This window comes from Schistocerca americana, chromosome 1 (assembly GCF_021461395.2).
Source record: "Schistocerca americana isolate TAMUIC-IGC-003095 chromosome 1, iqSchAmer2.1, whole genome shotgun sequence".
NCBI lineage: Eukaryota > Metazoa > Arthropoda > Insecta > Orthoptera > Acrididae > Schistocerca > Schistocerca americana.
In genome coordinates, this window is record NC_060119.1 from 206857181 (window position 1) to 206873614 (window position 16434).

The window sequence follows — 16434 nt, forward strand, 5'->3', positions numbered from 1 at the left end:
GCATAGTGGTATAACTACTAGAGTGCCGTCTGTGTCTACCCTTTAATATGGAATTCTCACAGCCAGAAGGCTCAATGTGGAGCAAATGTGTGAAGCAAGCAGGCAACTATGTCACGGAGATGCACTCATTATTCCTACAGCCAAATGAGTGAGTTTGATAGGGGTCAATTTGTGGCCTTCCAAATGGTGAGATAGTCCTTTTGGAGAATTGCCACACAAGTTGGATGTGCTGCATCAGTTGTGCAATGATGCTGGTATCAGTTGTCATGTGAACATTTTCACACTTGTAGATGAGGTTCTGGATGTCCACGCAGAACAGACACCTGCCAGGATTGTCATAATTGTAAGGGCAGCAGAGGCAGATTATACAGCTACCAAAGCACAGATAAGAAGGTTTGTGAGCCCAGACGTGTGAACATGAACTGTTGCAAACTGATTATTAGCAATGGGACTACAGGCATGCACCCTCTAAGCCCATCTTCCACTCATGCTCCAGCATCGATGTGCATGGCTTGACTGGTGCCGTCAGAGGATCACTTGGAAGATGGAATGGCATGCCATGGTCTTCAACAATGAAAGCAGATTCTGCTTGCATGCAAGTGATGACTGTTTGTGCGTAGGATGTAGGCCTGGTGAGTGCTGTCTCGCAGAGGGCATTTATCTTAGACACACTGATCCCACCCCAGGCCTTTCAGTATGGGGTGTGCTAAGCTACAGACACCTATGGTGTTTCTGGAGGGAATGCTAATCAGTGCTCTGAACCTCCAAAATGTTGATGGACCTGCTCTTCTGCCATTCTTGCAACAGGAAGGTGATGTGTTGTTTCAACAGGATAGTGCTTGCACACAGACTGACAGTGAAACTCAACGTGCTCTGCAAGATGGGCAGCAGCATCCCTGGCCAGCACTATCTCTGGACTTCTCTCCAATTGAGCACATTTGGGATATGATGGAATGAGAAGTGACTCATGCAACTCATCAACCAACAACTCTTACAGAACTATGCGAAAAGGTTGAGCAAGCATAGCTTAATGTAGCCCGTGGTCTAGGGGTAGCGTCTTTGATTCATAATCAAAACGTCTTTGGTCCCAGGTTCGATCCCCACCACTGCCTAAATTTTGATAAATAATCAGCATTGGCGGCCGAAGACTTCCGGCATAAGAAGTGAGCCTCATTCTGCCAACGGCCTTGTCAAAGAGGGCGGAGGAGCGGATAGAGGTTCAGGGCACTCTCTTGTCCTAGTGGTGGGAAATTGTCCCTAAAGGCGGAAGAATCAGCAATGATCAACGACATGAGGATGCAGAAGGCAATGGAAACCACTGCATTAAAGACACGTAACATGTATCCACAGGACATGTGGCCTGTAATTGAAGAAGTGTCATGATGATCTCTCCATTGGCAAAAGATTCCGGAATAGTCCCCCATTCGGATCTCCGGGAGGGGACTGCCAAGGGAAAAAAATTGAATAATCAACGAAAGGATAACGTTCTACGAGTCGGGGTGTGGAGTGTCAGAAGCTTGAATGTGGTAGGGAAACTAGAAAATCTGAAAAGGGAAATGCAAAGGCTCAATCTAGATATAGCAGAGGTCAGTGAAGTGAAGTGGAAGGAAGACAAGGATTTCTGGTCAGATGAGTATCGGGTAATATCAACAGCAGCAGAAAATGGTATAACAGGTGTAGGATTCGTTATGAATAGGAAGGTAGGGCAGAGGGTGTGTTACTGTGAACAGTTCAGTGACCGGGTTGTTCTAATCAGAATCGACAGCAGACCAACACCGACAACGATAGTTCAGGTATATATGCCGACGTCGCAAGCTGAAGATGAACAGATAGAGAAAGTGTATGAGGATATTGAAAGGGTAATGCAGTATGTAAAGGGGGACGAAAATCTAATAGTCATGGGCGACTGGAATGCAGTTGTAGGGGAAGGAGTAGAAGAAAAGGTTACAGGAGAATATGGGCTTGGGCAAGGAATGAAAGAGGAGAAAGACTAATTGAGTTCTGTAACAAGTTTCAGCTAGTAATAGCGAATACCCTGTTCAAGAATCACAAGAGGAGGACGTATACTTGGAAAAGGCCGGGAGATACGGGAAGATTTCAATTAGATTACATCATGGTCAGACAGAGAGTCCGAAATCAGATACTGGATTGTAAGGCATACCCAGGAGCAGATATAGACTCAGATCACAATATAGTAGTGATGAAGAGTAGGCTGAAGTTCAAGACATTAGTCAGGAAGAATCAATACACAAAGAAGTGGGATATGGAAGTACTAAGGAATGACGAGATACGTTTTAAGTTCTCTAACGCTATAGATACAGCAATAAGGAATAGCGCAGTAGGCAGTACAGTTGAAGAGGAATGGACATCTCTAAAAAGGGCCATCACAGAAGTTGGGAAGGAAAACATAGGTACAAAGAAGGTAGCTGCGTAGAAACCATGGGTAACAGAAGAAATACTTCAGTTGATTGATGAAAGGAGGAAGTACAAACACGTTCCGGGAAAATCAGGAATACAGAAATACAAGTCGCTGAAGAATGAAATAAATAGGAAGTGCAGGGAAGCTAAGACGAATGGCTGCAGGAAAAATGTAAAGACATCGAAAAAGATATGATTGTCGGAAGGACAGACGCAGCATACAGGAAAGTCAAAACAACCTTTGGTGACATTAAAAGCAACGGTGGTAACATTAAGAGTGCAACGGGAATTCCACTGTTAAGTGCAGAGGAGAGAGCAGATAGGTGGAAAGAATACATTGAAAGCCTCTATGAGGGTGAAGATTTGTCTGATGTGATAGAAGAAGAAACAGGAGTCGATTTAGAAGAGATAGGGGATCCAGTATTAGAATCAGAATTTAAAAGAGCTTTGGAGGACTTACGGTCAAATACGGCAGAAGGGATAGATAACATTCCATCAGAATTTCTAAAATCATTGGGGGAAGTGGCAACAAAACGACTATTCACGTTGGTGTGTAGAATATATGAGTCTGGCGATATACCATCTGACTTTCGGAAAAGCATCATCCACACAATTCCGAAGACGGCAAGAGCTGACAAGTGCGAGAATTATCGCACAATCAGCTTAACAGCTCATGCATCAACGCTGTTTACAAGAAGAATATACAGAAGAATGGAAAAGAAAATTGAGAATGCGCTAGGTGACGATCAGTTTGGCTTTAGGAAAAGTAAAGGGACGAGAGAGGCAATTCTGACGTTACGGCTAATAATGGAAGCAAGGCTAAAGAAAAATCAAGACACTTTCATAGGATTTGTTGACCTGGAAAAAGCATTCGACAATATAAAATGGTGCAAGCTGTTCGAGATTCTGAAAAAAGTAGGGGTAAGCTATAGGGAGAGACGGGTCATATACAATATGTACAACAACCAAGAGGGAATAATAAGAGTGGACGATCAAGAACGAAGCGCTCGTATTAAGAAGGGCGTAAGACAAGGCTGTAGCCTTTCGCCGCTACTCTTCAATCTGTACATTGAGGAAGAAATGATGGAAACAAAAGAAAGGTTCAGGAGTGGAATTAAAATACAAGGTGAAAGGATATCAATGATACGGTTCGCTGATGACATTGCTATCCTGAGTGAAAGTGAAGAAGAATTAAATGATCTGCTGGACGGAATGAACAGTCTAATGAGTACACATTATGGTTTGAGAGTAAATCGGAGAAAGACGAAGGTAATGAGAAGTAGTAGAAATGAGAACAGCGAGAAACTTAACATCAGGATTGATGGTCACGAAGTCAAAGAAGTTAAGGAATTGTGCTACCTAGGCAGTAAAATAACCAATGACGGACGGAGCAAGGAGGACATCAAAAGCAGACTCGCTATGGCAAAAAAGGCATTTCTGGCCAAGAGAAGTCTACTAATATCAAATACCGGCCTTAATTTGAGGAAGAAATTTCTGAGGTTGTACGTCTGGAGTACAGCATTGTATGGTAGTGAAACATGGACTGTGGGAAAACCGGAACAGAAGAGAATCGAAGCATTTGACATGTGGTGCTATAGACGAATGTTGAAAATTAGGTGAACTGATAAGGTAAGGAATGAGGATGTTCTACGCAGAATCGGAGAGGAAAGGAATATGTGGAAAACACTGATAAGGAGAAGGGACAGAATGATAGGACATCTGCTAAGACATGAGGGAATGACTTCCATGGTACTAGAGGGAGCTGTAGAGGGCAAAAACTGTAGAGGAAGACAGAGATTGGAATATGTCAAGCAAATAATTGAGGACGTAGGTTGCAAGTGCTACTCTGAGATGAAGAGGTTAGCACAGGAAAGGAATTCGTGGCGGGCCGCATCAAACCAGTCAGTAGACTGATGAAAAAAAAAAAAAAAATGTAGCCCATGACAATGTTCACCATCTGTACAATTGACTGGATGGCAGAGTCAGCGCCTGTACTGTCGCTTGTGGGTGTTTCAGCATAGTTCCGTACCTGGTACCACTGATATTGCTTGTACTATTGATCTGTAAACATAATCATCTCGTGTACTCCATATGCAATGTTGCAAAAATAATTCTTGAGTGAATTGGAAACCTCTAACAGGGTGTACTAATTAATTATTTATTTTTTATTTTATTTTATTTTATTTTATTTTTTTTTTTTTTTTTTTGGCAGAGTAAGTTAGTTTGCTTTCTTAATTTATGAAGTGTATCCAAGTTATAACACCTCCAATTCTTTTTTCCTCACAAACTAATCACATAAAAACTGTGAAATTTGTGTCACTTCTCAAAGTCATCTTTCTGCAGCCATACACATTTTTCACAACATTAATGCTGTGATACCAGGCCACTGCAAATGCTGCTTTATGAGTCTACTTTGCCCACTGAAAAATTGTTAATGCAACAGCATCACAGCTAATTAGTGTGCAACCAGAGAAACCAGCCAAAATTCACTAGGAGCCCGGTCACATGAGTAAGGAGCATGAGAAATAACTTCAGAATTGTGCACATCATTCACCAAATGTGCTGGTGCATTGTTCTAGTGAAAGGGCACATATGCAGCCCTTTCTGGTAGTTTTTTGCACAATGCTGGAAGGAACTTGTTCTTCAAAACATCTTGGTAGGATTCACCTATCACTGCAGCATTCTTTAGAATGCAATGAGCAAGGATTACACCATTGCTGTCCCTAAACATGGCCACCGTCATTCTTTCAGCACAGGAGCAGACATAAGATTTTTTGTTTGGTGGTGAATGTGTGTGTTTCCACTGAGCTGACCGGTGCTTCGTTTCAGGACTGAAAAATAGTATCCATGGCTCATCCACTGTTACAGTCACTGAAAAGGAAGTCCCACTCAAGCCATCATCACACATTAGCACTGCATGGCAATATGCCATGCACACAGTCTTGTGGTCGTCTGTCAGCATATGTGGCACCCACCTGGAGGACACTATTCACATTTTTAGATCTTCATGCACGATTGTGTGCACAGATCCACAGGAAAGTCAACTTTTGGGGTGATGTGTCCCACAGTCATTCAGTGAGATTCCAAAACAACTTTCTCCAATCTCTGGATCATGCCATCAAACTGGCTGGTGCAAGGGCAAGATGTCTTGGTTTGTTGTAACACAACAATCTGCCTTCTTTGAACTGTCACACCCACGAACACACATTAGACGCATCCATGACACCATCACTAAATGTGTGCCTCACTTTATGCAAATTGATGAAATGAATGATTACATGCTGCTCTAGCAATGAAATGTTTCCATTTTAAAAACAAAAAACATTCCTCATTCTTGCCACTGCCACTAGAGTTCTTTATGCCACACAGTGCTGCCATCTCTGCCACGCATTCAGAATGAGTGTGTGTTTATTTTAAATCAAACCACAAGTTTCTATCTGTTTCCAGTCCTGACAAAGAAATCTGAGATGTTATACCTTGAATGCACTTTGTAGTTTCCTGGTATTATTCCTTCTTTTTAAACATGTCAACAGGTGACGATTTGCTAAGAAGTTGAAACTGGTTATGATACCGTTTGTTTGTCCTGTGACAAAACTACAATAAAAAAAATTCTGTTTAAAAGATGCCAAATATGTTTCCTCAAGAGAGTAACCTCAAATCTGTGGAAAAATATCAATAGCCATCTTTCAAAATCATTAGCTTAATTTGCAGGTCAGAATGTGCATGAAATGTCTTGTTGCAGCTGCAAATACCGCTCAAATCCTAGAAACAATAACAAAAAAAGTAAAAGTCTGCTTCGCCCACTTATATGACAATGCCACAGATATTTGTCCTGTGTGGGCAGCCTCCTTTTTGCTATAGTTTGGGAGGCTTTCATTGTACACTTGCCGCATGGGGTAGCCATGTGGTCTGAGGTGCCTTGCCATGGTTTGCACGGCTCCCCCCGTCGGAGGTTTGAGTCCTCCCTCGGGCATGGGCACGTGTGTGTGTGTGTGTGTGTGTGTGTGTGTGTGTGTGTGTGTGTGTGTGTGTGTGTGTTGTCCTTAGCGTAAGCTAGTTTAAGTAGTGTGTAAGCCTAGGAACCAATGACCTCCACACTTTGGTCCCATAGGAACTTACCACAAATTTCCAAAATTTATTATACATTTGCAAATTAATTAATGGAAATGATTCACTGCTCTCTAGTTGGAATTTCCCACATGTGCCCAAAATATGGACTGAAAGAGGCAATGCGTACAGCAATGTTGTTTCTGGACCGATTATGGGATTCATTGGTTTTTCTTTTTTTTTTTTTCTGTTGGTACCTGGCACAGCTCAGCTGTCGGCATGTGCTGATATTCACTATCTCAAGTCACAATATTATGAGAAGGAAAGATGCTACTCACCATATAGCGGAGATGCTGAGTCGCAGATAGGCACAACAAGAAAGACTTTCACAATTATAGCTTTCAGCCATTACGGCCTATGTCAACAACACACACACACACACACACACACACACACACACACACACACACAAATGCAACTTACACATACAACTGCAGTCCCAGGCAAGTGAAACCACTGGCAGTGTGGCTGCCTGAGACTGCAGTTGTGTGTGTGAGTTGCATTTGCATGAGTGTGTGAATGTGTGTGTGCACGCGCGCGCACGTGTGTGTGTGTGTGTGTGTGTGTGTGTGTGTGTGTGTGTGTGTGTGTGTGCGCACGCGCGCGCGCGCACACGCACGCGTGCATGCATATGTGTGTCTATTGTTGACAAAGGCCTTAACGGCCGAAAGCTATAATTGTGAAAGTCATTTTGTTGTGCCTATTTGTGACTCAGCATCTCCGCTGTATGGTGAGCAGTATCTTTCCTTCTCACAATATTGTTACATTCCATCCTGGATTTTCCATTGTTTGACTATCTGAAGTCAAGCAGACAAAGGCAATGAAATAATGACTCTACATGCAAACATTTGCTATTTATAATTTCTCACTGAAACTTAGATCACTAGCTTTGGTCTTCGATGTCTACTGCCTAGGAGCTGTAAAACTAGCTGCCTCCCTTTCTATGGTGAATGAATTCCAAGTGAACGGCTACATCTTCTGTGTTTTAGGCAAATGTTCAAGTAAGCTAATGCAGATCCTTAAATAATCTAACTGACTGAGGTCAGTTAGCTCACTCAATTTATAAAAGAGTTTGAAATTATTCAGATGAAGGACCTTATGAAATGTGTTATACATTGAGAGTCAGAAACACCACCTGTGAAACCATTTGCAATTGATGCAGCTAAATGTCCAACTTCTTTAAACTGTATATATAGATCACACGTATTTACAACTAAACGATGAAATGGCAGCTGAGGTGGAGACTGGCTTAGTGCTTCATACAAAGTGCTGAAGCTGATCATGTTGTTTCTGTAGCAGAGCAACCTAGTTCTACTGCTGATTTTGTTGCATCTGTTGTTGATGCTGACACTTGTATCTCTTATAACCCATTCAAAGCCTGTATTACACAGAAGGCAGGGTAACGGATCTCCCTGACTTAGCCAATTTTTTGTGTTCACAGTACTTGAGAACATATACAGCACTTTAATTTGACTTCATGTTCTTTCCATAGTATCTTTCACTACTGACCAATTTACATTTACATCTGCATCTAAATCTACATACATACTCCACAAACCACAGTATGGTGCATTGCTGAGGGTGCCCTGTATCACTACTGTGACCATCTGTACATCTCCTTACATGTCCTAATTTCTCTTACCTTACCTTCATGGTTCTTATGCAAAATATATGTTAGTGGCAGTAGAATCATTCTGCAGACAGCTTCAAATGCCGGTTCTCTAAATTTTCTCAATAGTGTTCCTTGAAAGAACATCACCTTCCCTTCAGGGACTCCCATTCGAGTTCCCAAAGCATCTCCCTAACACTTTCATGTTGCCTCTGAATTGCTTCAACATATTCTAAATCTCACCCAGTATAGATCCCAAACACTAAAGCAGTACTCAAGAATAGGTTGCACTAGTGTCCTAAATGCAATTTCCTTTACCGATGAACCACACTTTCCTAGAATTTTCCCAATAAATCGAAGTCACCCTTTCACCTTTCCAACCACAAACCTCACATGTTTGCGCCATTTCATATCACTTTGCAATGTTATACACAGACATTTAAACCATGTGACTGTATCAAGCAAGACACTACTAATGCTGTATCCAAACATTGTGGGTTTGGTTTTCCTACTCATCCACATTAATTCACATTTTTCTACATTCAGAGCTAGCTGCCATTCATCACACCAACCATAAATTTTGTCTAAGTCATCTAGTATACTCCTATTGTCACTCAACAACACTTTACGATATACCACAGCATCATCAGCAAACAGTTGCTTACCCTGCCCATCAGATCATAATGTATACAGAGAATTAGAGCAGGCCTATTACACTCCCTTGGGGCACTCCTGATGATACCCTTGTCTCTGAAGAACATTTACTGTTGAAGGCAACACACTAGGTTCTATCTCACATATCTGGGAACTTTATTCATATGCTCAGACCTTGGTTATCAGTTTGCAGTGGGGTACTGTGTCAAACACATGTGTTCAAAACTAATTCTCATGACTGTCTGTCCATACCAACTGCAATGAATCCATAAGCATCTCAGTCTATGCTCGGTAGGTGAAAGTTGCCTCCGCCTAACATTGCATGCTCTGTGTATTTCCATGCTATGATGTGTAGAATTTCATTGAGTGAGTCTAAAACTGTCATAGCAGACTTGGATAGCCAGTAAAAATATCCAATAATTAACTTGAGCTCATGTAGGCCTGCTACTGTGTCCAACTTCACAGTTAGACTCAATTTTTACCTTGATACACACAATACTTTCGTCGACAACAATGAACAGTTCCCTTCCTATGGCATCTAATCTGTCATTTAGATATACAGTCCATGCCTTGCTAAATATTTATTAGTAATCTCTAATTCTTCCATTGCTATATACAGCTCCTTTCTGTCAATACTGTGACAGCCTGATCTGAAGTCTATAAAGAGGTGATATGTATAAATCTCTAATCCTTCACATTCTTCCACTATTTGCTGTATCATAAAAATCTGATCACCGGTATATCTTCCTTGATGAATCCATACTGATGGTCACCAACAGCATTTTCAACATAAGGTACATGCCTGCTAAAGAAGATATTAGATTATATATGCATTTGGTAACAGTCAAATTCCCCTATAGTTACAGCACACCATGGTATCACCATATACACATACAAATTCCATTTTTCAGGAATACTTATCTACCCACATCTTAATTACAAGCTAGTGGAAATGTTTGACAGATTTATTTTCTGCATTTTTCTACTGGTTCTGCTTGTATTAAGTCCATCAATCAAGGGATACTACCCTATACAAATCATTTCAAGTGCATGCATTGCAGATGATATTGGCATAACTATAAAAATGCAAAATGCAATGAAAGAAGCCTTTACTGGTCTTGAAGGATGAACTTCAAAGTACATTAAGGGAACACTAAGTATATGCCTCTAACTAAAAATACTATCTTAATAACCTTCCACTCATAAAAAGTTGTTCATGTTAAGTTTGATGTTATGCATAGGTTCACTTACCTTGGGTCATAAGTATGCTGTAAGAACAATGTCAGTTCTGAAATCCAAAAATGAATATTATCCGCCAAGATGTGATACCACAGCCTCCGAACCTATCTGAAATCTAAGCTGCTGCTCATGTAAACTAAAGTTATGATGTATAACATTTTGGTGAAGCTGGTGTTAACATACAGCACAGAAACATGGATACTTGCAAAATTTAATAAAAGTATGTTGGCGTATTTGTAAAAAAGCTGTTTACACAAATTGTTGGGCCACTGGAAGGAAGAATGTCTATGGTCAGTAGCACGTACTTACCCAGATCATACATTACTATTTGGAAGTGACATTAACCAACCAAGTATAGACTGGGGGTACAGACATACAGTCACGCGAAGTACTTTTGAGCATGTTTTCTGGAAACTGTCTTGAGCAGCTAGTTCAGCAGCCCACACACTATGTAAATTTCATAGACCTTGTAGCTAAAAATAGGCTGGACCATGGTCGACAATGTCAATATAGAAACAGGGATTAGCAATCATGAAGTCATTATAGCAACTATGGTTATGAGAGCTAATAAATCAGTTAAGAAGGCTAGGAGACTGTTTCTGCTAAAAAGAGCAGACAAGCAGTTGCCAGAACCTCACTTAGACAGTGAACTAATACCATTTAGTTCCAGTAAGATGGATGTAGAGGAACTAAGGGCAAAGTTTAAGCAGACTGTAAATCATGGTCTGGAGAATTATGTGCCTAATAAGTGGGTTAAGGACAGAAAAGACCCAGCACAGTTTAATAATGAGATCCAGAAAATGCTGAGGAAGCAGAGGCTGCTGCACTCTCAGTTCAAAAGAGAAAGCACAAATGACGACAAGCAGTGGTTAGTAGAGATTCATGGCTCTATGACAAGATCTATGTGCAAAGCATACAACTACCAACACCGTCATACATTGGCAAAAGATCTGGCAGGGAACCCAAGGAAATTCCAGTTCTATGTAAAATTATTAAGTGGGTCTGAGGCTGTCATCCAGTCACTTGTTGAACAGTCTGGTGTGGCAGTTGAAGGTAGCAAAAGTAAAGCCAAAGTTCTAAATTTCACATTCAAGGAATTGTTCATGCAAGTGAATGAAGGAGTTGAAAATAAACAAGCCACAAGGTCTGGATGGAGTCCAAATTTGGTTTTTCAAGGAGTACTCTATGGCACTGGCCTCTTACTTAGCTTGCATTTATTGTGAATCTCTAGCCCAGCACAAAGTCCCAAGCAACTGGAAAAAACTGCAGGTGGCTCCTGCATATAAGAAGGGCAAAAGAATGGACCCGTGAAATTACAGACCAACCCCTAACATGGGTTTGCTCCAGAATCCTTTAACATATTCTCAGTTTGAGTATAATAAATTTTCTTGAGACCGAGAAGCTTCTGTCCACAAATCAGCATTCTTTTAGAGAGCATTGCTCATCTGAAACTCAGCTTGCCCTATTCTCATGTGATATGCTGTGAACTATGAATGACGGACTACAGACAGATTCCATATTTCTAGATTTCCAGGAAGTGTTTGACATGGTGCTCCATTTCAGTCTGTTAAAGAATGTATGAGCACATGGAATAGATTCACAGGTATGTCAGTGGCTCAAAGACTTTTAAGTTATAGAAACCAGTATGTTGTCCTGGATGGTGAGTGTTCAACAGAGACCAAGATATCATCAGGAGTGCCCCACGGAAGTGTATTATGACCTCTATGTTTTTGGTGCGGAAGGTGAATGGTTGACTTCGATTTATTCGAAGAGTTCTAGGAAAGTGTGGTTCATCTATAAAGGAGACCACATTTAGGACGATAGTGCAGCCTATTCTTGAGTTCTGCTCAAGTGTTTGGGATCTGTACCAGGTCAGATTAAAGGATGATATCAAAGTACTTCAGAGGCGGGCTGCTGGATTTGTTAGTGGTAAGTTCGAACAACACAAAAGTGTTGCGAACTCAAATGGGAATCCCTAGAGGGAAAGCAATGTTATTTTCGAGGAGCACTATTGAAAAAATTTAGAGAACCATCATTTGAAGCTGAATGCAGATTGATTCTGTTGCCTCCAACATACATTGCGTGTGAGGACCATAAAGATAAGATGTGAGAAATTAGGGCTCATATGGAAGCATATGCGCTGACAGTCGTTTTTCTGAGTGGCACAGGAAAGAAAATGACTAGTAGTGGTATGGGGTAACCAGCACCACACGTTGTAAAGTGGATTGCAGAGTATTGATGTCAATGTGGAGGTAGAAGAAAGTAGTGTCCGGAGGAGGACATTCAACAGTGAATTATATACACTGGATAATGAACCAGACATTGTCAGTTGCATTAAGACTAAAAGACTGGAATGAGCAGGACATGTATTGAGAGCTAATGTCGGAATGATTGAGAAGGTATTCAGTGCAGTGCATGAAGGAACCAGGAGGGTTGACAGACCAAAGTGAAGGTGGTAGGAAGATGTCAGAAAGGACATGAGGAAAACTGGAATTAAGAGTTGGAGGGGTTCCGTGCTAAACAGGAAAGACTGGAATAATTTTCTACAGGAGGTCAAGATTCACAAAGAGCTGTCACACCTTTGTCATTATCATCATCATCATTGTCAATGTAGCTGCTAAGTAGTAGTACACACAACTTCATGAACTCCACATCCCTTTGGTCTGAGTGTTTCCATTGAATTTTACTGTTTCATTGCCAACAGTAAGCAGCTTAAAATGGGTATGCTTGTTGCCATTCTCGTTTTATGGCTAATCCAAATCATATTAATGTCAATCATTTGCACCCAAATGGCGCAGAGAGAGTCAAACAGTGTCCATTCCATAGGAATGATGCCAGGTCACCAATATTACAATCACAGCATGACACAGTGATAATCCATTCAGTACTGAGACCCCAACTGAAGTTCTCTAACAAGAAAGTCAACGTCATTCTAAAATACAATAAGTGCCTTAACACTTCCAGACTAACTAACTGTGACCATGACACTGGCATGGACACATATGAGTAAAACCAATAAAATCATACTTGCGGTAGCTGGGTATAGCCAATCCCTTATGCCAGCCTACAGTCAACGGGATGGCTCACAAAACACCCCACTGCAGGCAATGATTCAAAATTCTGAATAAACTCTGTGGCAATTCTTGTACTTTCATCTCATTTCACCTCATTGGGTGTTCCACAGTTAAACTCCTTTTTATCACTATAATATAGAGTGATTCAAAGACACTTATTTAACCTATCATTCAGAAGAATATACGATCATGACCACTGCTTTTATCAGTAAACACTGACAGTGACTACCAACAATGGTATTCTTCTTACTGTAAGAGTTGTCTAACAGTTGAGAATGCTAAAGAACTTCATGTCAGATGCAAAAAATCTTCAAAATGACACAAAAAGATGATAACATAACAAACATGAATGATGAACACATTCAAGGTGTCATCAAAATGCAATGGGAATTTTCTAATTTTGCGTGCTTTATACATCTGATTTTCAATTTTTTTTTAATCTTGTTGACACACATGCTCTTGATATAAGTTAGCATTTTCAGCTGTTTTGAATATGTATTTCATTGCTGAAAAAGTTATAGACATTTTCAAGTGCTTGGCGAATCTTTACTTTCAAAAAAGAGGGATCAAAGAATTTGCATTAAATTTTGCTTGAAAAATGGAATACAGTGCAGCACCACATCAGAAATGTTGAGTGGGGCTTTTGGTGAACCTACTATGAGTAGATTTAAGTGGCAGGACGTCGTTTCTGAAAGTATTTGTATGGAGTGTAGCCATGTATGGAAGTGAAACATGGACAATAACTAGTTTGGACAAGAAGAGAATAGAAGCTTTTGAAATGTGGTGCTACAGAAGAATGCTGAAGATAAGGTGGGTAGACCACGTAACTAATGAGGAGGTATTGAATAGGATTGGGGAGAAGAGAAGTTTGTGACACAACTTGACTAGAAGAAGGGATCGGTTGGTAGGACATGTTTTGAGGCATCAAGGGATCACAAATTTAGCATTGGAGGGCAGCGTGGGGGGTAAAAATCATAGAGGGAGACCAAGAGATCAATACACTAAGCAGATTCAGAAGGATGTAGGTTGCAGTAAGTACTGGGAGATGAAGAAGCTTGCACAGGATAGAGTAGCATGGAGAGCTGCATCAAACCAGTCTCAGGACTGAAGACCACAACAACAACAACAACTATGAGTAACACAAAAAGTTTACGAGTGGTATAAAAAAGGGTCAAGTAGACACTGAAGATGACAGTGACCACCCTGGACATCCTAGTACAATATTTTTTTTATGGCAATGTGGAAGAAATAAAGAAAATGGTTCCAGAAAATTGCTGAATCACCCTCAGAGAGGTTTCTGATAATGTCGGCACGCCCTTCGGCTCATGCTAAGCAATTTTTCATATGTTTTTGGCATGGAACATGAAACAGCAAAGTTTGTTCCAAAACTGTTGATTTCAACCAAAAATGACGCCACACAGACACCACTTGACCATGAGCTGCTGAATGAAGTCGGCAGCAATCCATATCTTCAAAAGAGGGTGACAAAACATGGGTATACGGGTCAACGTCAAAGTCAACGCCCAATGGTCGCACTGGAGACAGACTGAAGAGCCAAGACCGAAGAAAATTCGACAACTTTCATCACATGTGAAGGTTCTTCTCACTTTTTTCTTTGATAACATTGGGATAGTGCATCACAAGTTCCTGCTTTATGGTTACATGGTCAATAAGGAACAGTACCTGAAAGTTATGTGCTGTTTGCATGAAGCAGGTCAAAGAAAACAACTAGAATTGGGGCAAAATCAGTCAATGTCATTGCATTACGACAATGCTCGCACTCATGCCTCAATGCTTGTTCATGATTTTTTTGACAAAAAAAACAAAGCCGTTATGTTGCCTCCGCCACCATATTCACTGAACACGAAGCCCTGCAACTTCTTTCTATTCCCGAGGCTGAAGGTAACTGTGAAAGGACGTCATTTTGCCACCACTGACGAGATAAAAATCAAATCACTGAAGGAGCTGAACTTCAAAGCAAAAAGTGAGTTCCAGAAGTGCTTTCAAGTTGGAAAAAATCCCGGAACAAGTGTATTATATTTAAGGGGGTTGGTTTTAAGGGGACAGATTTGGCGTTGATGAATAAATAAAGATTCTTAAAGTGGAACTTTAAGATCACACCTCATTTGTGCCAAACAATTACTTTAATCTCCAATTCTGAAATTACATTTTTCATAAAAATGAGACTTCTGTCATTAATTAATTTCATTTATTCTGTATTCCTACATTATGAGTGACAGATGTGCAAGGAATTTATAATATTTGTGGTATTTCATTTTCAATAAAATGCTGAAACGCTTATTAACTTTTTCTGCAGAAAACCCAACATGTAAATGGGTAATGTGGTTTGGTATTTCACTAGGCAATAGTAATTATTCTTTGATGTCCTTTCCTTTCCCATTTTTTGCTCTTACAGGCTACAGACAACGGTTTTTAGTAAGCAAAGACTATGGAACTTGAAACTAATCCACTACCAGTGACGTGGAATTTCACATCATAGATACCCAATAATAGCCTGTCAGAAATTCAACCTTTTTTATTATTTATGCAACAATGCATTTTTTTTACTAAATGAATGAACCTCTTATGTTGTTAATAATTCCACATGCACATCACTTTCAAAGCTACCTGACCAAGAACACTACTTTTAAGATGCCCAATATACCAACTGTAATTAATTAGGAAGCTTACTTTCTTACTTCATATTATTCTTTTAATATAATAATGTACAGTCAGTGAGATGCTCTGCTGTCTTATTTGCACGTATCATGTGGCATGCTTCATTTGCAAGCCTGCAATAGAGAGTCTTTGGCCTCTCTAAAACTGTGGACCTTAATTCATTATTAAGGAGGAATCTACACCAGTACATATCGTTACCCCGTATATGCAGAAGCATCTGTGTCTGGAGTCAGATTCTATAAAAAATTTCTGGGCTGGTGGTATACCCCGATGAAGGACATTTGGAACAAAGGGCAAGATATTGGTTCACTTTGCAACACAGCACAGTCACAATGCCAGAAAAATTTCATGGAATATCATCACTAGTTTTGCGAAGCAAAAGACATCCAAAAATTTCACTGTACGAAGCTGTAGTAGCTCCCTTACCTTCACATATCGTTTGCAGACATCCTTCAGAAGTGCAGAAAATGTGGATTCTTTATGTGGCAATTGTTTTTGAACATACTGGTAAGTACGATACACTTCCAGTGCAAGAGCACTAGTTATTTCATTTCTCAGTTTTGCGCGAAGAGTCTGAAGCGACAGGGAGAGAGCTTGTCGTGATAACTGCTCTCGCTCAGATTCTCTCAGATATTTCCTAAAAATAAAAAAAAA

At 40.4% G+C, this 16434-nt stretch overlaps 1 protein-coding gene across 1 annotated transcript in view; it reads right to left on the minus strand.

The window, feature by feature from the left end:
• LOC124594338 (calcineurin-binding protein cabin-1-like) overlaps window positions 1-16434 on the minus strand; it is a 244964-nt gene that overhangs the window by 14231 nt on the left and 214299 nt on the right. Inside the window, exon 30 of the mRNA XM_047132739.1 lies at window positions 16207-16417. Coding sequence (XP_046988695.1) covers window positions 16207-16417 — 211 coding nt within the window. The remainder of the gene's footprint in view (window positions 1-16206; window positions 16418-16434) is intronic.